We start from the raw sequence: 23459 nt of genomic DNA, 5'->3' as shown, positions 1-23459 counted from the left end.
GAATCTTTACAAGATTTCATGATGGTAACTATGTGATGACAGTAAATATTGGTCATATTTTTCTAGCAAAAAATAAATATATAAATAATGGTTATATATGACCGGTAGCCTAGTACACATGGTCGGACCATTATTTTTATATAAATATTTCTTTTATATTTTCATAATTTAATGCGAAGTCTTTTTATTATTATTTATTGCAGTATTTTATTTGTATGTATTTTGTGCTTCAAAGTCAACAAATAATATTACATGTCAATTGCCTTTCCTGTCTTTGTCAAATTTAAATTAGATAGCAATAAAAATACGTATTAAATTGTTTTCTTTTTTAATCAAAAGTAATAGAATTTATTTAATCAAGAATCCAAGTTCACAATTGGAAGAAGAAAAGGACAATTCTCTAATCAGATAGAGAGATCCTTTATCTCCATAGCATATGTAGCTAAAGGTGTCTAAGAAAAGGACATTTTTCTAACCAAATAGAGCACCTTTATCTCCTTAGCATTTGTAGCTAGAGCTTCTTGAGACACCTTTTTACACATATTGTGTTTATGATAAGTTTATATTGGGCAACTTTTTTTACGATTTAACTTATTTTTGTTATTATTTATAGATCTTTTTACATTTTTTAGTACTATTTATGGGTTTTACTGTATTATTTCAGATAAATTTTACTTTATTTACAGTATTTTCAATAAAAAGTTTTCAGTTTTAGCTAAATGAGTTGTTCCCAAACGGACTCTAAGTTAATTCATTTTCATCTTTTTTAAGTTTCATTTTTGTCACTTTAGCTCATCAAATTTATATCTAGGCCAAAATGCAAAACTCACCCTCTAAATTTCACCACTTTCATTTCAGTCTTCTAAATTTGCATTTTGTTAATTCAGTCCTCTAAGTTTCAAATCTCCTCAATTCAGTCCCCCGTTAACTCAACATCCATATATACCGTTAGTTTTGGCCATAACTTAATATTTATTATATTATTTATTTCTTAATTTAAAACAAAATTTTCTTATAATAAAATAACCCAGAAATTTAAGTAACCCCAATTTCCTCCAAACCCACCTCATCTAAAGAACACAAAATCCCCAACCTAATCTTATATGCGAGAGACTGAGAGGGAGAAAGAGAGAAATATTTATAGCTTAGTAGCATAAGATAATGAGGTTTTTAAAATACAAATTTTAGAGGAGGAAGAAAGAAGGGGAAAAAAAAAGTCAGAGAAATAAGAATAAAAAAAGACCTAGAAACCTGTAGCAGTTGTGAGGAATAACAAAGCTTGAAGACACCAACCAATCCACAAGAACACAAACTTCTCCAAACTAAACACTTTCCGATCCCAAGACTTCCCAGATACAATAGCACAACCTCACTTTTCATCCAAATTTTTGGTACGTACATATAATACAACAACAACAATAACAATACTAATAGTTAAGGTAAAATAAAGAAGACCCAGGAAAAAAAATACTGTTCTTTGAGGAAAATATAAAAAAGAAAAATGATAATTCAAAAAGCTATGATTTTTTTTCGAATCATATATTCTCCCATCTATTGCTGCTTCTTCTTCTTCTTCCTCTCCTTCTTGGCCTGAGCCACTGAGTAGACCTTCTAGAGTGGAGCTAAGCAACCAAGAAATCCTAGAGCAGAGCCACTAAAAACACCTCCTCCTTCTCCCACTCAATCTCTCTTTCACCCTCTTAGTCTCTCAAACATTTGGGTTAGGCTAGGGATTTTTTTGTTCTTCAGAAGAGGTTGGGTGGGGACCGTGGGGTAAATGGGTTATTTTAATTTCATTTTTTTTTAATTAAGCAATAAATAATAAAATAAAAATAAAATATTAAATTATAGCCAAAACGGCGTCGTTTTGGGTTAGTTAACGGTAGATATGGATGTGAGTTAAGGGAGGACTTAATTGAGGAGATTTGAAATTTAGAGGACTGAAATGACAAAATGAAAATTTAGAGGATTGAAATAAAAAGTGGTGAAATTTAGAAAGTAAGTTTTGCATTTTGGTCTTATATCTATTAACACTGCGAGTCCTTCTATCCATATTTATTGTTAACCATTCTTAAAAAAAAAAATACTAAAACATTATTAATATTTATTTTAATAAAATATAAAATTAAGGGGGGGGGGGGGGGGGGGGAATCTTCAAGCTCCATCAATGGATTGATGGAGCATCAACTATAAGAATTATTGCCATCAATAAGCATCAACCCAAAATTTGATTTTACATACCTTATTGCTATCCTCCCCAAATCCTAAAAAGCCTTCGCTAATATTTATTGATTATAGTCGTTGGGTATATACGTGTGATTGGAAGTCCTGCATGTAGAAAAAGTAAATAATTTGAAGAATTAATATAAATTTATAAGGCTCAAATCCATAGATTTAAACTTTTACGTTAAGTGATGTTCCTAGAAGTTATAATAAGGCCTCGATTGGAGTCTTCACCCCTCATAAATAGCATCACACAAGACAAACACATAAAACCCACGTACAGATAATCTTGAAAAAATGCCCAACAAAATAATATTACCAGTATAAGATAAAAGAACAATGCAGTGTGAGGTATCAATGGAATGTGACCATTGAATGTTTTTTGGTTTTAATGAGCAATATATCAATTGCAAAATCCGATGAATCTCAAGCCCCTCGTTGTCTAGAAGCCTTTTAGGTTTTATTAAACCTTATCAAGATTTGCGCTAAGGAGATCCACTCTCCTGTAAGTGTTCATTTTAAACTCTGTTTACTTTATAAATAAGAAAATGGGGCATATTGCAAATTACGATTAGTAGAACATGAAGTGAATTGCTCTGAGTGAGACGAGTGGATTTTTATCATATGATGACTTAACTTGTCCTTTTTCGCCCCATAGAAATGAGGAACATCTTTCGTTGGAAAGATGGGCATTGTAAAATTTGGAATTACAAACACTAGTCCACAAATGAAATTGAAAAGGAACATACATTGTATAGGTAACTACATCCTTGACCAAATTTTTGGTCTTGCAAACATTCTGTATTCCCTTGGGCAGAAGGTTCCCCTATGTTTTCCTTGCCCTCTCTTGCATCCCTTGAATAAAATTTTATCACCTTTAACTGTTAAATAAAACAAAAACTACGGTCCAAACAAAATTTTGAAACCGTGTCTAACGACAAGGCACACATTTGAAGTTTGAAATTAACCCATTCCTTGCTTCCATCAGCGAGGCAAAATACTAGAAATTGTAACAGCATTAACAGAGCAAATGACATTGGTTTCTTTGTAATCAGAAAATTGTCCCCCAGAGAAAGCAGGTCGCTGCGGCGAGCGAAGACTCACGGTCTGTCTATTCAACATAAGAACAACAGAAGACATGGTTGGCCTATGAGATGCATCTTCTTGAACACAAAGTAAACCAATATGGACGTGTCTTAAAAATTCTTCTCGATTACATAAATCAATCAATAAAGGATCCACTAACTCCAACACTCTTCCTTCATTCCATGACTGCCATGCCTGCATGCATCATTTTACAACATCAACTACATTCTAGTAGGTGCAGTGACACTTAGAAATTTACCAAGATAATGACTTACACATGTTATGAGACCCGGACCTTGATTTGACCTATTCGAGCCGGCATTCCTTCTTCCAGTTATGATTTCAAGCAAGAGAACTCCAAAGCTAAAAACATCTGACTTTACGGAATATAATCCCTCCATAGCATACTCAGGAGCAATGTATCCACTATTTAAAATAAATCAACGAAGGATCAATGAGCAATCTATGCTACTACATAACATGAAGTTTTACAATAAAAAATTAAAATTAACATGATAATAAATATGATTGATGTTATATTAACAATAAATAAAATAAATAATAAATATTTTTTAATTTTTTGTTTAAAATTTACATCTGGATTTATATGGCTTATATTGTAAAATTTGTAGCAGTTTGTAGCACACTCAAGCATAAATATAAAATTTAAAGTAATGTTTGGCACATTTTCTAACCTACTTATACATAACAATATAGGCATACCTTGAAAAAAAAAAATCATTTGACACATGATACCTTATAATATATTTGATTTTTTAAAGAATTTTTTAATATTATTGAAGTTGAAACATATGTCATGGTAATAATTTTTTTTTATTTTTGCCCCACTCATTCTTGGGATAATATTGAGGAAATTGAACTAAAAATTGAAAAAATATTTAACTTACTATGTCCCAACAATTATTCCTGTGGTAGATTCACTTTCATTTCCTTCAAATATTCTTGCCATTCCAAAATCTGAGATCTTTGGATTCATGTCATAATCCAACAACACATTGCTAGCTTTAAGGTCTCTATGAATGACTCTAAGTCGAGAATCCTCGTGAAGATATAAAACCCCTCGTGCAATTCCACTAATAATACCAAGACGTCTACACCAATTGAGCTGCACACGTTTCTTTGGATCTATCCAGTGCAAATAGACATAAAGTTCAAAGTGTAAGATAAGCACCTCGGTATATTGCTTAATTTTAAACGTTCAATTTGAACATAATTGGATCTAAGTTCTTTTTAAGGCAAAAGAAATTTAGAAGGAAATGAAGGAAACAAACCAAATAGAAAGACGTCTAGGCTGTTATTAGGCATATACTCGTAGACAAGCAACTTTTCATCTCCTTTTACACAAAAACCCCAAAGCCTGACAAGATTTTTGTGTTGAAGTTTCATAATTAGTTGAACTTCAGTGGTGAATTCCCTCAAACCTTGTTCAGAACTTTTTGAAAGTCTCTTGACAGCTACTACCTTTCCATCACTCAGTATACCCTACAAAATAACAAAAAAAAAAAAAAATTATATATAAAAAATTATTCTCATCAACTTATACAATAATAGATAAGGAAAATGTTAAAATTATTCGTAATATTACTACAAAATACTTACAAATGTACATAACAATGAATATGTTTGGTACTACTTTAATAAAATTATAAATAAAAATTTGAATTAATTATATTCTTATGATTAATGATATCAATTTGTAAATTTAATGTAATAAATTTTGTAGTGTCGCTAATTTCACTTATTTAATGTTTTGTACTCAAATACCAGTGACATACTTTGTTAGAGAAACTATTACCTTGTAAACAGAACCGAAGCCACCTTGTCCAAGCTTATTTGATTCAGAGAAGTTGTTAGTAGCTTCACATATAGATGTCAAACTAATATTAGGGGATTCCTGATCTTTCATGTCTTTTCTTCCTGGAACATGTGTTATTGGAGTAATCATAATTTTGTTCTTTCAAGAACAATACAATTAACAGGAAAGAAAGAGAAAGCAAACACAATAATCTTACTCTTTTGAGTTCGATTATTCTTTACGTGACAGTAGACACAATAACCAAATAGTGCTATTGCCAGGCATACTGATACAATTGTAAGGATTATGATCATCCATTTTTTCCTTTCACCACCTGCATTTTAAACCAATCATTTGAAGTTTATGATTGACATTCAATTACATAAAATTACAAAATAAACAAATCGTGTTAAACGAAATAAATAGTTACAAATACTTACTTCCAGCTATCAAATTTTTTGGTGGTGCTGGTGCATCACCATAGAAAGGATATACCTCATACCGTAAATAGCAGTTAGTACTCATAACTCTAGCACCAATAGCATGATAGCAGCAAGTTAGAATTTCTGTGATAGCAAGATGAAGGCATGAATTGCAATGTTCTGCAGATAAATTTCCTGAGCACTGCACTAGAGCATAGATGGTTCTATCTATGAAGGGTACTTCACCAGTAGCATACATGTTGACCAAAGAACCAAAAGCTGCCTGCTTTGTAAGATCACCTAGTGTGTCATTCACAATAGATCTATATTGCTCTGGTTCCGATATATTCATCATGTTTATTTCTGTGAAAAGATTTCCTGTGACATTTAACATGTACTGGCTGTAGAAATCTTTATATGAGTAACGAACTTCACATAATTCTTCCCACACAACCGCTTCCCTTGCTCCCGGACAAAGCTTCGTGAGGTCTGTTGAAGCCACTGTTATGCAATCCTGACAGCTTCCATTTGTGACATAGTTGAGGCACATGTAGAGACCAAATAGTCTATCTGGGCCATTTCCAATAGACGTATAATAGAATTTTGAAACTGAAGCATTTGAGTGCAAAGAAAGGAAGAGATTATTGAGATTGTATTGAACTGGACTGCCAATAGTAGTGTTTGAACAAAAGTTATAAGGAGGATCAGCAAAAGCTAGGACGAAGAGAGAATAGAGCAAAAGAATTCGAGTAAAGCAATCAACGTGGGAATGAACCATATCTTGGTTTCTTTGCCCTAGCACAATGATGATGGCGAAGTCCTACTTTGTAGCTATATACATAACATGCACTCGTGGGAGTAACCTCTACTAAGCATTAACCATTCGAATAATCTCTAAATATCTTGGAAGACTTCAAAAATCTACTTAAATCAATCACTGTCTCAAGATTTTAGTCAGAAACACGGTAGGGTTTTGTTATGACTTTTATAAAAAAATATATATATATTTAATTATTGGCAAGATAAGAATACGCGTGATGGTGTTATGTTTACAAGGTTATAGGTAATTTTAATTTATTACTGTCTAACAAAAAAAAGGTACAAGCATTATGTAGCTTTTGGAACGTTGGGATTTTCTAATATCCTTCGTTTAAAAATAATAATAAGGGGAGAAGAAAAAGAAGAAGAAGACCATAGGAAAATAAGAAAAAATACTTTGGTAGCTTCTTAACTAGTTGTTTCTGGATTCCTAGAAGGTGTAATGTTTGCAATGAATATAAAATATACTGAGCCTAATTCTTGACATTTTGTAGACCAACTTGAGATTTATTTCTTAAATTTTCATGCCATGCACACAAAAGAAGCATAGTTGATTTTGCCATATGCTGTTTTGTCCAAATAGATACATGACCTATTAGCATAGACTAGATTGAATGGTTAAAATTCTACATTTATTATCTATTTAAGCTTTTAAGATAAACTGTAGCTAATTTCCATGGCGGTTTATCTATTTGCCCAATGTTGTTGGGATGTGCTTTTGATTTTGTTCAGTAACTAGCAACTAATTACCCAAAAATTCCCACAACAATGACCATTGGAACCCAAAGATTCACCTGATTAAGATGTGTAAAAATACCATTATAAGTACATGGTTTGCTAGAATTTACATATGTTTATGTTCTTTAGTATATGAGTTCTCCTCCTCTCTCCCCCAAATTCTTCCCTTTGACTCATGAAGCACAAAGGTAGTTGGTATATGCTTTAAAAAATATCCAAGAGCAATTTCCTTCCTAAATTCTTATTCTCAGGTGTGTCAGCAGCAGCAAATAAAGTCAAGCCCTCTGGGAAGGTACAGTTTGTAATTTTGTCACTTGCAATATATTCTCTCTGAATTATCCAAAAGAAATTTACATCAATAGAAAGCTAAGGTCTTTAGGTCAATTGACACATCCCTCTATAGTGGAAGGGTAAATATGACTAGGGTCAAATTCTTTTCACTAGTAGCTTGATATCCGCAACAATATTTTTAGGGGTTTTGAGAATATTTAGACTATTTTCGAATATTTCCATAATCAATTGTAAATAGTTGAAGGACGTAAAAAAGAACAAGAAAAATGACATTGTGGATCCAAGTAGAAACACCAATGTTCGGAGCATCTCTTTAACAAGAACATAAAGACAAACTTAATTACATCATTTGTTACATCATTATGTTTACATCATATTAATCCTATGGTTGTTCCTAATATATATATTAATCCTATAGTTTATGGGGGCCAATTAATTATTGTAGAAATTTAACATACATAATAAACTAATAATTAATACCTTGGAATATTCCCCACCTTATATGGAAGTTGAAAATTATTTTAATGGCAAAGAAGTTTGTCTTCTCTAATAAGACAATGAATTACCAGGTGAGATTTCCAATTCATTTGATTTTATGACCCGTCCACGCTAATGAAAATACTGGATAGAACCATATATATCATCATTGCTTACTTAATCATATAATAAAGACAATGTCATTTGGTTTTTGGGCTAACAATAATGTATGCAACATCAAGATATCGACATGATATGGAGGAAGTCAATTACGTGTTAAACTGCAAAAAAAAATTTAAAAAAATTTTTTTTTTAAAATTTTTTTAAAAACCCTGCACGTACGCTAGGTTTATTTGAGACAAGACATATAGATAGAGTTCAAAAAATGAACTTAAAAAAAAAAAAAATTGAAATGAAAGAAAGAGAAGGTTGTTAATTGTAATTATATTTATGTTAAAGAAAATGCTTTTCTACTGGCTCATCGGCATGAATGCGTGTCTCCAAGTCTACTTTGGAGATGGCTCGAATTTTAAATAAGAAATGATTCATTGATTTCTGACCCAAAAGTCTTACTAAATAACTTCGTTAAAAAATACAATTAAATAAACCCTTCGTAAGTTCCAAGTTAGAGATCTAAGTCGTGAACCTCGTGAAACATATGTAACTAGTAACATCTATCTGAGAAAATGAAAAAAAAAAAAAAAATTCTTTTTTTTCTTTCTTTTCACAGGTGTAAAAATCCAAGAAAGTCGTCTCATTTCTACTTACTTTTTGTATGCATGTGGGCAATGAATTTATATTAAAAGTAAGACAAGTTCAACTTATTTTTTTAGATGAATGGGTGTCCTATACTCCTATTCCAAAATAGGAATTATCGTGAAATTATGTTTAATAACCAAATAATATATACTTTAAATTTGTCGCATCTAATTTTGTTTTGCAGTCCAAGGGAAGAGGAGATTTGAAAAATTAGAGAGGGTAACTAGAATCTTTTGTGTTATTCTGTAGTTCATTAAATTAATGATCCTATAAGTCATGCATGCATTATGCTTATGCTTAAAAACTTTTTTTTTTTTTATAAATCTATTGTATAATATTCTTTCTATTAATAACTAACAATGTGGTGGTAAAAGAATTTTGAAGTTTACATGGAGTATAGAGTTAAATGTGTTTACATGATTTTTTTGTCCCCAAAATACAATCTTGGTTCCTAAAGTTTGGCTACTTAACCCTATCAGTTCCTTGAGTTAAGTGAGTGTTGCTGATCTTTCAACTTTAAAATATGAGTTTAATTGGTTCTTTTGTTAATAATTAATAGCCTTAATGCCTACTAGCTAACGGAACAATAACGTGACAATATTCAAATGATATGTCATCAATTTTAATATTAAAGAATTAAATATGACCATACTTTACATGACCCATTATTAAATAGGTCTCTCCAATTCAAATCCTCATTTTGAAGCCCTAATCTAAAACTGAATCCCCCCACACCTTGTCTAGTGTTTAAGGGATTGTTGATAAAATTATCTAAGTTAAAAAATGTTTAAAACTTTTTGTCAATATTAGTACAATTTGTAGTTTAATAAATATACTTTTTGTAGTACACATATAAGGTTATAAAAAATTTAATTGACATATTTTTAAAAATTATGTTTATAGTATTTTTTTTTAAGAACGCACTTATTTCCTTCACTTATACGTCACATACTTGCACTTTCATCCGTGGGGATCTAACCCCATTTGATGTACAGAAAACAGGGGAGAGGTTAAGTAAGAAAACTTAGGATCTTAAGTTTTCTTACTTAACCTGTCAAATGACTCAAATTCCACAAGAAGATCACTTCCAAATTAAAATATCACCAAGTCAAATTAACAACTCATGTGCACACTTAAATAACATACTGCCAGAGGGCAACTATATATGAATAAAAATAATAACAATAATATAAAAAATAAAAAAAAAGACTCTTTCACCAATGGGAACACAAATGCAATTGGTCGACAAGCCTACCATATATAATTACAGAAATATTTACATTTCTCTCTTCTTCTTCTTTTTTACTAACATTCTGATGTTAGATTTTGCTTCACATTTACAATGATGCTGAAACCACGAAGAGAGGCATTAATCCTGTCAGTTATCAACGTGGAGAAACATTGGATAAAGTAAGCTCATTTATAGAAGGATTTGTTGCTGAAAGCTGATCAGTCTGAATTACTCTAGCTATAGCTAATGCAGGATGTTTTGGCTCAGGAAGAGCTACTGAATCGTTTCCTAAAAGAACTACGACAGATGTCATTGTGGGTCTGTCCGCTGGATCCTCTTGCACACACAAAAGCCCAATATGCATGCATTTTAATACTTCTATTGTCTGGCCAGACACCATCAACAAAGGATCTACAAATTCCAATTCTTTCCCTTCCTTCCACAGCCTCCATGCCTGTCCATGAACATTAAATAATAAAAGATTTTATTTTATTTATTTAGGCCTTGTTAATATGCCTTTAATACTATATTAAATAATGATTTTACATAATTTACAAAAAAGAAAAGTGAAATTGTGCATAAATATCAAGAAAAAGACAAACAATCATTATAAATTTATGCAAGCAAACCAATGAATTATTGACAAGTATATTTTTATTTTCAAAAAGTGTGTAATGTTTTGGAGTATTTTTTATTTTTTGAAAATCAATGTGTTAAGAGTATTATAGCTAAATGATTCAAGGTATGTTTTGAACAATTAAGGGATAAGGGGAAAGTGACTAGACTAGAACATACTAATATTAGTAAATTCTACTGATAGCCTCCTCTCCTCTCCATTTCTCTCCCCTCCATCTCTCACCTTCCAAACATAAGGTAAATTAAGAATTTCAAAAAATTTAAACTTTTGGGAGAGATGGAATTTATCATGGTATCAAAATCCATGCAAGTTAAATAAATTTTTTTTTCATAAATACCGTCAATTTTACCAAAACAAAACCATCTTTTTCCAACTTAATAATATTTAGTTCAAGCAAACAAAAGAAACATACATATGCAAGGAGTGTTTGGGCATGTCCTGTGAGGTAGAAGCCATTACTTTTCTTCCCACTTATAATTTCAAGTAAGATCACACCAAAGCTAAAAACGTCGGATTTTACTGAAAATACGCCTTCCATTGCATACTCTGGAGCCATATATCCGCTGTTTTGAGCACCACATTACAACATATTCTTCTCAAATGAAATTAGAAAATATTCGGGAAAAATTTGACAATAGAAAAAAAAGAAAAAGAAAAAAGAAAAGCAGACTCACTATGTTCCAACGACTCTCCTAGTATTAGCTATGTTTTGGTTTTCACCAAAGATCCTTGCCATTCCAAAATCTGATATTTTGGCAACCATTTCATTGTCCAACAATACATTGCTAGGTTTTAGATCCCTGTGAATGATTTTAAGCCGGGAGTCCTCATGAAGATAAAGAAGTCCTCTAGTAATGCCAACAATAATGTTATAGCATGTCTTCCAATCAAGCTGAGTGCGTCTTTCTGAATCTAAAATTCAGTGCTAGAATAGAGAGTTAATGTATGGCATCATGTTTAAAGGCAATTTTTATGACCAATTTGGAATATAATAAAGCTAATAAGAAGAAGAGTGGAAGAAACAAACCAAAGATAAAGAAATCAAGACTTCCGTTGGGCATGAATTCGTACACAAGCAACTTTTCCTCTCCCTCTATGCCACATCCCAAGAGCTTCACAAGGTTTCTATGTTGAAGTTTTGCAATAAGTATGACCTCATTTTTCAATTCCTGTAAGCCTTGCCATGACTTCCTTGACAACCTTTTAACTGCTACTTCCTTACCATCTGGCAGGACACCCTAATAAGAATATCCATAATCAGGCATAAATTCAGACCAAGTGGCTTACAACAGTAATTTTAGTTGATTTGCTTATGTGTAGTTTTTTAAAATCTCACATTTGTTTTAGCTACAATTATATTTTTACCAACTTTCGGCAAATATATTAAAGCATTAGCATTGGTGGTGCTAAAAAGTCATATTACTATTTTTAGAACCACCAATGCTTAAAAGCATGTTGCAATGATGGAGGAAAACCAAACAATTTGGCTATTGAGCTATAGTGCACAAGCAAAGATGGTTATGCATTGTAACTAAGATGGTAATATATATATATATATATATATATATATATATATATATATAAAAATTAAAAGTCATTATGTTATTTTATTCTGTTGTTTATATTATCTTATTATGTTAAATGCTAAAATAAAATTATTGGTATTTGATATTTTGTAAAATAAAATAGTAAAATAAATAAAATAGTTTTTTTTAATGTTATATTGTTAAATTTTTAGCACGAGCAATGATGATTATCCAAACGCATATGTTATTGACTTTATAGCTTGCAACAAAGGTAGGTGGAATAGTAAAAGCAGTAAAAAGGTTTGCTAAATAACTTCCTTCTTTGGTTACCTTGTAGACAGTGCCGAACCCACCTTGTCCGAGCTTATTTGAATCTGAAAAGTCATTTGTAGCTGCCCTTATAGTCAATAGATTCATAAAATGAAGATCTTCAGAACCTGGTACCAATTCACCATCTTCTGTAATCTCAACTCCAGTGGGGCGTGCCAACTCATGTAATAGTGCGTTTTGGCTTTTCTCATCATCTGCAAATGAACTTGAAACCTGGTTGTTGGTAATTCTGAAGTACATTTATGATGGTTATCCATTTAGACAACACTCACCTGGTTGTGTTCTCTTCTTCCGCCTATGATAAACAGCACAAGACCCACTGAGAACTGCTAGAACTAACAGTGGTACACACGTGACCACCACGACCATCCAAGTCTTCCATTTAGCCCCTGCGTTATAATAATTTCATTCGCCATCCTTTTAATAGCTTAAACTTTTAGGACAACAGAAAATTATAAGACATATTTGCTTGAGGATTGAACAAAGCCCACCAGCAACATTAATATGTTCTTTTATAGAAGTTTCAATTTTCTTTTTCCCTTTTTAAAAAGTGTATAGCAGCTTTATTGCATTACAAGGCATTGACAGACAATTAATCAAAGATCATTTTTACTTACCTTTGGAATATGGGTAAGTCAATACCAAACTTGAGGAGTCGTAGAATTGGTTCGTCTCAAACCTCACATTACAATTTCTACTTAGGACTGTTCCACCTTGACGAGAAAAGCAGCATGTCTCAAGATCTCCAATTGCAGACAGCAAACAACTATTACAGTTACTTCCAGACATGTCCCTAGTACATTGAACAAGACCATAAATTGTGTCCTTCGAGAACTTAATTTCCCCAGTAGCAAACATTCGTTTAGAAGGATCATACGCAGCCTCATTTGAGATGTTATTCAATAAGTATTTTAGAACATCATCAAACTGAACAGGATCTGATACATTCAGCTCCAGATTATTCTGATCATCTGGATACTTTCCAGCATAAACCATCGAGGAAAAGAACATCTGATATGAGTAGCGAACTTGACAGAGTTCAAACCATATCATTGCATCTTCACTTGTACAGTGTGTTAAAATTTCCTGACTTGCATTCTGTATGCAATTCTGACAAACTGTGGAATTGACATCCCCTCTACAAAGTGCTTGGCCATAGACAGTATCTGGGTTATCCCCAATAGAGGTGTTGTAGAAACCTGTTACTGAAGTATTGGAAGGCAATAACTCAAGTAGTTGCTTGAGGTTGTTTTCAAATGGGCTATTGAAAGTGTAATTTCTGGAATCATTCGGGCAAAAGATAGCGAGAGGGTCTGCACTAGCAAGGATAGGAAGCAAAAACAGCGGTATAATTAAGAAGAGCATGGTTAAAAGTACATCTTTTTCCATCTTCCAAATATGATAGCACACAGGATAACTACTTTAGATAGAAGGAATAAGTAGAGATGGAAAGGGTATAAGCTGACACCTCAAGCACACAAGGTCTCAGAATGTCATGCATGAAAATTTGTCCATTTGGGAACTAGATTTAGGAAACTACTTGGATAATGTTAAGCTGTTGAAAATTCCTAGAAACTTTCATGCTCAAGCTGGATACTGACTGGAAAAGATTAATTAGAACTGACTATTCCATGAAGTGAAGGTGATCAGGACAAATTTTCCCAAATTTTTTTTTTTTGAATCTTGACTGACCAGAGCCACTAGTACTATAATTACATTTTTTTTTTCTTTATCGAAAGTCAATTGAATACACCCTGACAAGATTCGATTAAAGAAAATTGACATTATACTAAGCATAATTATAAATTGCCCCCAGTAGTTTTTTTTTTTTTTTTTTAATCTTGACTGACCAGAGCAACTAGTACCATAATTACATTTTTTTTTTCTTTATTGAAAGTCAATTGAATACACCCTGATAAGACTCGATTAAAGAAAATTGACATTATACAAAGCATAATTATAAATTGCCCCCAGTAGTTTTTAATCTATGTGACTGTCAAATAGGATTTAATTAATATTGCTTTCTATTAAATACTAACAGTGATGGTTGATTCCCCTCAAAAAAAAAACAGTGATGGTTGATACAGTCTAAGGACTAGTTAAACAGGTGGCTTAGTTGTCAAGAGGTTAAATCACGTGAACGAGCTTAATAAAGTATGACCATTCTATTAATTTGATATTACGGATTGGGTAACAAGTTGTTTATCCAATTCTGCCACATTTCAGACGTGTGAACTGTGAAATGGTACAATCAGCAAGAGGCTGCGGATGGCTTCCCAGTCAACTTTGAAGGTTAAAACCTTCTCATGGTGACTGCTCTGGGTCAATTATACAATGGATCAAGGTCAGTAGAATGGCCTTATAAACTATAATTAGTCTATTTTACCTAACAGTATTATTCTGACTTATTAACTTTACAATTCTTTACCTACCCTAGAAAATGATTAACCTACCCTAGAAAATGATTAAGAAATAAACTTTACCCTTTTTTTGTACAGAAATCCTAACTAGAAGAGATTTACCCTTTTTTTTCTTTTTTTTTGATAATAAGGATTTACTCTTTGTTAAACTAACTAATAAGTTGCCCATGCAATGCACGGATAATATTGTAATGTTTTATGTAAGATAATTTTGGAGAATGTTGTACATATATTATACCATAATTGTCATAGAACTTTGTTAGTAATGAGTTCATTATAAGAAGTAACAAAAGCTAAACAAGATAATGAAATAAAGATGAAATTTAGAACTTAAAAAAAAAAAAAAAACCTTAATGAACCAAATGCTAAAACCCTTAATTCATACATTATTGAAATTCATAAAAAATAAAGCACACACAACATATAGATCATTATACAATCATCATTAAACCAAAACTCAAAAAAAAAAAAAAAAAACCCCAAAACTCAATTTATTGTAGGAAAAAGGTCAATATGTATTTTTTTTTTTATTGAAACATCAAGAGACTCATTCGAGAAAGAAGCTTTGGAGTCTAAAGAATGCGGATTGAATAGTCGTGTTGTTTTTCCTCTGCAAATTCAATTTCCATTGACTAAATCCCCTCCAACCTCCCACCGTACACCCTTGGTGTGATGGTTACTCTATAAGTATAAGTATTTGTGGGTATGGGGGGCAAAGGCTAAGGTTCAAGTTTTCAAAAGAAAGCTTCACACACATATATACTAAGATTTGGCTAGAGTAGAATTTCTATCTTGTAAAAAAAATAAAAAATAAATAAAAAAACCCTCCACCCTAGATGATAACTGCTTGATCCCTATAATCTAGTTTATGATTTAAAGTAGGTTTAGCTTTTTGTTTATTTTGAAAAGACCAATCTACTCAAGCCATATGCTAAGATTAAGCAATCTTGAAAGGACAATGACAATGAGACTTTTTACATTACAATAAACAATCTATAAAAGAAAATAGCAAAATACAGAATCTCACGATTTTAACCCTACTGATTGTAAGTGAAGAAATGAACTTTTGAAAGTAACAAAAGATAGCTTGAACTCATACATTTGAAGGCCACTTAATGTGCGATGGATAGCCACTGGTTACAACAAAAGATCACAAGAACAATAGGTTTCTTCCATTGGCCCAGTGTTTAAAACAATTGTGAGTATGGAAACAAAATTTGAGAGTAGCAGTAGTTTAGGAAATTTAACTATTAAAGGTTTTTTTTTTAAGAGAAAGAAAGTTTTTTTAAGAGAGAAAGAAAGAGAATGGAGGCATATATTCAAAGTTGAGAGGGAAAGGCAAAGCGTGAGAGAGAGGTTAGGGAGTCAAAGGTTTAGAAAATCCAACATTAATCATTATAGCAGAGTATTGATAATGTAAATTATGTGAAAACAAAAAGACAAAAACTAAAATGTCATTTTGGAGGCAAGCTGTGATTAATGCATCTACACAATCATAAAGACAGAAACTTTTTATATAACTAACATAAAAACTTGCCATACCAAAAAAAAAAAAAATCTAACAAAGTAGGGAGACTTTGTTTATGAGATGTTTGTATGTAAATTCATCACCATAAAATAATAAGGATTCCCATAGAATAAAAGAAAATAATAATGATTATAGTAAATAAAAGATAATAGTTTTGTGTAATTTAGGCAACAAAAATGCTAAAAGATTATATATCTTGATCTCATTAGTTATTAGTATTCCTTTTTATTAAAAAAAAATAAAAAATAAAAAAACCTGAAACATTTGGTATACTAAAAGACATGAAGAAGAGAGAGAGTTGTGGTGTAAATTCAAGCAATTAATGGGAGAGTTGGATGATTGTAGAGAAACTTTATAGAATGTGTCACTTGGCAAAAGCTTAAACCCTCACACAATGAGATCTCCACTTTTATATATACTAGCATTTAACCCACGCAATGCTCGGGATCATTTTACATAGTATAAGACAATCAACTTAAAAGTTATTTTCAAAACACCACACAAATAATACTTTTGTGTATATATATATATGTAGGTGTCCAAAAAAACACAATTGAATGATGATTCTTTCTTGGACCAATCCAATTATGATTCTGAAATCATAACATGATTGAGGAATAACTGAATATATAGCAATACTACCACATGCTTTTTTGGTTGGGATATTCAATTGAGAATAATTTAAGAAACAGGGTAGCATACACGTAATGCCTTGGACAATGTTTCCTAAAAATTACAATCAATAGATATTAAATGAAACTGGTGCAATCAATCATAGTAAATATAAATTGTATCAATCTTCTCTACAATAAGCTAGGAATGCAACTATATCTATACATCATATATTTGCCCATGCAACTTGGATACACTTAGATCTAGAATTACATCTATTTCTCTAATTTGTTTCCCTCTTCAATTTCGAAACTGTTAAAAATTCCCAAAGCATCGGTTGTTACTATAACCTTAAATCGTAAACAAAATGTAAAACTTATAGCAATGGAAACAAAATATTTTTCTCAAGTAGATTTCTTGCATCATATTCAAAGTTCAAAATAACATTTATAATATTTAATGAATGCATTATAGTATACAGTTTATAAAGAAATCAGTAAGTGTGTTTTGTTGCTAGTTTAAATAATACAAAACGCATAATACAACAATACATATAAGTAATAGAAATGAAGAAATGCAGTTATCCAAAAATAATAATTAATTATAACAACTACGTATTAAAATCTTTCAAATATTTTATTCCATGCTTAATCACTTCATGCTTCATTTCTAAATCTTGTAGGCCCAAAGCTGTCAACAACCATGCCTTGAACATTGCGTTTAATCTCGTATTTTCTTCATTGGCTAAACATATCAAAAATATCATTAGCCAATATCAAAAATATTCCTAAACCTAGAAAAGCTTACATAATGCAAGTTCAATCTTGACCAAGGAAAATCCAATAAATAAGAAAAACAAATTAAAAGTGAACATGATATGATAAAAATTCTAAGATAGCTTTGTTATATTTATACACATAAAAGTAAATGTAATATTTTAGCTTGGCTATATTTATACATATAAATCATAAAGGAAAAAAAAGTAACAATAATTAATTTTAAATACCTGCAATCACCTTTGTAATATACATTGGTTACACCTCACCCACATAAGTCAATTTTCTTTTATACATGTGTGTGCACCAACATGTAATTGTTGAAACAATTAGCCACCATAAACCTAAGTATGTCTCTCAACTTCACGTTTGCTTAAACCTTTTCTATCATCCATATTTAACTAAAGATAAAAACCCCATTAAATGTCAATTCATAAAATTTTAAAATACATATAATAAGAAGGACAAAGTTTACCTAAAAACTCACTTGTAGCCAATGTCAAATTTCTTACTAAATAGATATTCTCGACTATTCAATATGAAATGAGATTTTTTGCAAGAAAATCTATAAAATAATAGAAAATGACCCTTAAATAGCTAAATCAGGTTGTTGCATAATACCACAATTTTACAAAGTACTATGAAATCATAGGTCAATACTTTGGTGACACTTAGCGTGAAATTATTCAAGTTTTCGAAGTGCTACATAAAATCACAATGTCAGTCAAAATTATTCAATACCTTTAGAGAGAATTTAGTACCAATTTAGACTTGATAATTCAGCATTTATAAATTAGAAAGCAAAGATAATCAATATTAAATTTTGAGTATTTCGCGTAAAAACTGTTCATATCCTAACTCTAATTAATCAAAAGAATATCTATATTAGAATTAATTTCATTGAAATAAAACAGACATGCCTTTTCACAATTACTTGGAGCCAAACAAATTAACCTTTAATGCAATATAATCGCAATCATGTTGAAATAGTCTTTGAAAGCAAGAGTTATGAAATAAAACCTGAACATAATTAAATCAATGAGTTTAGAAAACAATATATCTCTTACCCCTTTCTCTCTAACAGTTGCATTACATATTTTTTTTCTATTTCTTTGCTTCAAATTCAAGTCCCCAAAAAGAAAGTTATTGGAACCCAATCCACCACTCTTATTGATCTGCATAACAAAAAAAATAAATTGCAAGTGCCTTATGCTGTTCTTAGTACTTCCTAAGTCCAACATCTTTTTTTTTTCTTTTCTTTTCTTTCAAATAGGTAGAGATGACAGCAAACCAATTGTTTATTTGTTTTTCAAAACTACAACTTGACATTTCGAGATACACTTTCAAAACTACATTAGAGAGTCCCAATTGACTGGAAACTATCTACATCAATAGTGTTTTTCTTTATTGCTAAGATAGTTCAATAGAATTAGAATTTACCATTAAATTAAAATTTATTCTAGATTTTCCACCTAATCAATTTCATAATGTCTTCCTTTATTTTAACTCAATAAGAAACTTTGGAAGTGTACTATCTTACATATATTGTAATTATGGTAGTGAGTACTTTATAAGAGCACAATGTTTATCAAATTTGTTTTTTAACATATGAATGTTTCATAATGTATATGCTTCTTCTTCAATGAGTAATTCCTTTTATTCTCATACAATCATTTGAAACAAAGCTCACATGTTAAAAACATATCATGACTATGCCAATGCAATTGAGGGACTTTAGTAGTTAGATTTTTAGAAAAATGCAGTAAAATCAAGAAGTTTCTAAATATCAGGTCAGAAGCAAGGTTTCTGCAAGTGACAGAAACTGATCCAACATACTTAATAGATATAATTCTGAACTTCATCATAGCTGGAAAAGGAAACAACAATTTCTGAAAGTTAAAATGACTAAAGCTCCTTGCAACTGGTATACCTTCTGTCTAGTTCTATCTAGCATGTGATCTTTCTACACTTGTTTAGAAAATTCATGTTGTTCTTTACTTCAAACGATCATTAAGGGCTGCAAATGTAGATAAAATCATTGTTTGCTTAAGCTTTGAGACCAACTTAAGTAGATAGCCATTTGTCTAAACCTACATTAGAATGTTAACAATTCAATAGCCAAAATAACAAAAGGCTTAGAAAGAGTACTTGACTATTGAGGATCACACCAAACCGACTTTAAATCTCTGAAAGTAGAATCCCAGGCTGGTTATGATTTTTCCCTTTTTTTTTTTTGCACACTGAATTTGCACTTCATTTTTGGTCATCAGGAGAAAAAAAATAGCAATGTTGCAGTGCTTATAATTTTCATGTGACACTGACAGACTTTGTGAAAAATTAGGACACTGAGAAAACATTGGTTTCATAAGTAATCTAGCTTCTTTAATATAAAGACATGCCTCCCACATAATGCAAAGACCAAACAACATGCAGAGAAAAGGCACAACTGACATTGTATTAGCAAATAAGATTTAGCTAACCAACTCCAAAACTCAACCACCACAAAACAAGTTCCAAAAAAATAACAAATTGCTATATAACATCATAAATACAGTTGATCTACTTACAGAAGAGGATTCTTTCACACACAGAAATAGTCATTGATTATAATGCATTAGGGAAATGAACAAACAAAATCTGAAATTACTGAAGGATCAAATCTCATCCAATCAACCAAAAATAAATCAAGAACAAAAAAAAGAGCTGAGCAGGTATCTAACTGGAAAATAGTGTTAGTGAAAAATATTGATTTTACACCAGACAAAAATTGTATTCTTTGTAATAGGTGAAGATTTTTAAACCCATCAAAAATTGATCTTACACATAATATTAATAGGTTGTAGATTCTTACATGTTTTCTCAAGGTTGTTCAGCACCCTTTTGTCTTGTCACCTCACTCTAGTATGCTCCTGAGTCAGATTGAATACTTCCTTAACTTTTCCAGTTGTCATAACTATAATACCATTCATTTTAATGTTTGAAAGCCTAATAGAGAGAACCCTCAAAGATCACAATATAGCAGTAGTCTTCCTCTGCACTTTCCAACTCTAACAGCCCCTGAAAATATTGCAATCTATTTGATTCCTACATTGAAATAATACACCAATCCAATTGCCTTTCTTAGAGTTTGAATCTTCAATTAAGACCAAGATTTACCAGAAATAGAAAAAAGAATTCCTCCGTGTCAATGCTACTGTTGTCCCTGTTTTCCAGCAACTCTCCTTCCAAATGAACTACATCAAGAATTCCAAATGCACTAAATCAAACTACATAAATATAGCATTCTCATAGACACCACCTCAAAGACAATAGGTCAGCATAAAAAGTTTCCTTCTCAAAGACAATATGGTCAGTAATAAAAGTTTCATTCTCCTTCCATAGGCATCTAATGATACTCTATTTCTAATTTATAACCCAACTTACGTTAAAATAACTCTGCCTCCTCCACAATAAGTCAATAACACACCAAGGGAAAGGTACACCCCAATAAGAAATTGAACTATTAATTAAATTTCATACTTGGTTACTGTGTTTGGTTGTGCCCCTTTTTAGTGCTTTATTGTTAAATCTCTTACGATGGAATAAGAAGAAAAGGAAGTAATTGAACTATAAGACATATTGAACTACAATGAAAAATGCGATATTTTTCATATCAATGTACAACAGTGTTAAATAATTGGTATGACAATAAAGTGAATAAACTAATTATTGAGTATAGTCAGTCAACCAATTACTTGAATTTAAAAACAATTTACAGAAAAGCAAAAGTACTAAGACAGTATTGAGAAAGCTAATGTTTGGTCTATGATAAAAATAAGTGGCAAAGAGTAGATAAAAGAGCAAACACTGCAATATGCAGCATGCATGTAACAAAAAGTTGCGGTAGTCACGTTGAACCAAAATATTAAAGCAAAAGTTTAAGAGAATGGCAAAGAGATGGTGGTTTTCAGAGATTATATTATATACCCATCTGATAAAAAGAGGAAAATAAAATAAATCAGAGGAAATACCTTGAGCATTGCCAAGAAGGATGAATGGTATGATCTAATTTTGGATCCGAAACACAAAGATATAATGCTTGAAGCAGATTGGCATCAGTGGAGGAAGAAAAAAATTTTAATGTTCAATACCTTCTTATTCTCTGTGTTCTAGGGTTTTATTTTTTCAAATCAGAGCAATTGCAAATGAAAACTTTAAATATATACTGCAAAAACCTTGACAACAATGGTTGAAAAGAAACATGGGAAGCGAAAATATAAGGGGGAAAATATTTCAACAAAAAATTAATAAAAGCATAAATGAAATGACAGAGCTTTATTTTTTTTGGCAACACATGAATCTATGTTCTTCAGTATCAAATCGATTCATGACGATCTCCAGAGATTTCTATTTAGAGCGATAACATACACTCAAAACGAATTTAACCTAAATATCCAAAAGAAATACCAAATCTAACACAGCTAACTGACATTAAAACCATTCTAACCCAAATTCCTTACTCAAAACTGAATCTAAACCAAAACTTGAATGCAATTCAATACAATCCAATCCAATCCAAATACCCAAACCTAAATCATATTTAAACCCATATTTAAAGAACCATTTGCCTGACCGAATCTCTCTATCGTTCTCTTTCTCCCTTTCTCTCTGTTTAATAATTCAACGTTACATATCTCTCTCCCTAAACCCTTTTTTTTGGGTTTTTGTTTTTTGTTTTTTGTTTTCGCTTGTACGGGTGTAAAGATCGGGCTTTAAAACAGTGTATTGATTGGGCTTTTGGTTGAGTTTAGCTGTAAACATGGCAGAAATCAATATTTAATCTCAATAGTTTCATAAAGATTAGAAACAGAAGCACCCAAACTGAAATCAATATTTTTAATGATTTCTGTAATCTAAAAAACAGAACAAAAGCAAATATCTAAAATTGGGAAACAAACATTTTGATAGAGAACCCAAAATCCTGAAACAAAAACGAATCAAATGTAAACATATCAACAAAAAAATACTCAATCAAAAGTAACATGTCATACCCAAATGGCCAAATCTAGAAAATGGGAAAAAATTGTACCGGTGCCGATTCCAACGATCTGGGTGGCAGATATATGGCCTAATAGTGTTGATGGTCCATAGTTTTTTCTTCATGTGTGCTTGCAGTTCCGGTGGCCCAAGTCTAGCGAGGGAACGGACAATGGCCGGCCTTAGATATTTCTTCTCACTTTTGGTGCCTACGAACTCTGCTTGCTACTTCTATCTCCATATCCCTTAATCAAAACCAAATCTGAACAAAAATACCAATCTAAATCATAATTAACACCCAATTGATTCTCCAAATTAAAACCAAAAACTCTAAATTTTTAAATTTAAAACAGAACTTTGCCAATAGCGATTCCGATAGTCGTGTAGTGAGTGGAGGCTTACGGTGATGGCAGAAGATCTGGGTGCGCCCATCTCTGTCTCCCTTTTCTCTCGATCTCTCTTTCTCGTTCCTCTGTGCAGTAATCTTTCTTTTCTTTTCTTTTCTTTTTTTTTTTCTTTTTTTTAAGCGGTTAGTTTCCTTTTATACCAAGTGACTCCAAACAGTGTTTTAACCTTGTAAAGCACTATAGTTCATCGCTTTTAAACGGTGTTGCAGCATTGCCAAACAATATAAAATATCGCTTTTTAACTTAAATGTATCTAAATTTTAATTGCAAACGTGGTAGGGTTTAAAAAGGCAAGCGTTGTAACGTGCAACTGTATTTTTTAAAAACTATATACGTGTTTGAATT

At 31.4% G+C, this 23459-nt stretch overlaps 2 protein-coding genes across 12 annotated transcripts; both read right to left on the bottom strand.

Moving 5' to 3' along the window:
• Positions 1-3059: 3059 nt before the first annotated feature.
• LOC142633572 (cysteine-rich receptor-like protein kinase 10) lies at positions 3060-6325 on the bottom strand. Its single transcript, XM_075807815.1, has 7 exons — positions 5566-6325; positions 5343-5459; positions 5126-5247; positions 4602-4812; positions 4218-4455; positions 3585-3735; positions 3060-3504 (listed from the first exon to the last, which is right to left on the bottom strand). The coding sequence occupies exons 1-7, from the start codon at positions 6323-6325 to the stop codon at positions 3208-3210; spliced, it is 1896 nt and encodes a 631-aa protein (XP_075663930.1). The 3' UTR covers positions 3060-3207.
• A 3373-nt stretch (positions 6326-9698) lies between these two features.
• LOC142635578 (cysteine-rich receptor-like protein kinase 10) lies at positions 9699-23229 on the bottom strand. Of its 11 annotated transcripts, none has more exons than XM_075809714.1 (11): positions 23110-23229; positions 22760-22969; positions 20848-20924; positions 20543-20748; positions 12973-13673; positions 12628-12744; positions 12356-12549; positions 11527-11737; positions 11174-11411; positions 10912-11062; positions 9699-10316 (listed from the first exon to the last, which is right to left on the bottom strand). In XM_075809714.1, exons 5-11 carry the CDS (start codon positions 13406-13408, stop codon positions 10017-10019), a joined length of 1647 nt encoding a protein of 548 aa, XP_075665829.1. In that variant the 5' UTR covers positions 13409-13673; positions 20543-20748; positions 20848-20924; positions 22760-22969; positions 23110-23229; the 3' UTR covers positions 9699-10016. The 11 variants fall into 11 exon arrangements, 8 of the variants coding, with proteins under 8 accessions (XP_075665829.1, XP_075665830.1, XP_075665831.1 ...); XM_075809715.1 differs by having other exon boundaries at positions 12973-13668; XM_075809716.1 differs by having other exon boundaries at positions 20543-20764; positions 23110-23227.
• Between the last annotated feature and the right edge of the window lie 230 nt (positions 23230-23459).

Source organism: Castanea sativa, chromosome 5 (genome assembly GCF_040712315.1).
Source record: "Castanea sativa cultivar Marrone di Chiusa Pesio chromosome 5, ASM4071231v1".
Lineage (NCBI taxonomy): Eukaryota > Viridiplantae > Streptophyta > Magnoliopsida > Fagales > Fagaceae > Castanea > Castanea sativa.
This window is presented reverse-complemented; position numbering and strand designations above follow the sequence as displayed.

Coding starts and splice junctions, on each gene's coding strand:
- LOC142635578 (XM_075809713.1), bottom strand. CDS start 13,744: ATGGAAAAAGATGTACTTTTAACCATGCTCTTCTTAATTATACCGCTG. Junction 11,738..12,355: donor GGTTCGGCACTGTCTACAAG/GTAACCAAAGAA, acceptor TATTCTTATTAG/GGTGTCCTGCCAGATGGTAA. Junction 11,412..11,526: donor TCTTGATTTCTTTATCTTTG/GTTTGTTTCTTC, acceptor ACTGAATTTTAG/ATTCAGAAAGACGCACTCAG.
- LOC142633572 (XM_075807815.1), bottom strand. CDS start 6,325: ATGGTTCATTCCCACGTTGATTGCTTTACTCGAATTCTTTTGCTCTAT. Junction 4,813..5,125: donor GCTTCGGTTCTGTTTACAAG/GTAATAGTTTCT, acceptor GTTATTTTGTAG/GGTATACTGAGTGATGGAAA. Junction 4,456..4,601: donor CCTAGACGTCTTTCTATTTG/GTTTGTTTCCTT, acceptor TGCACTGGATAG/ATCCAAAGAAACGTGTGCAG.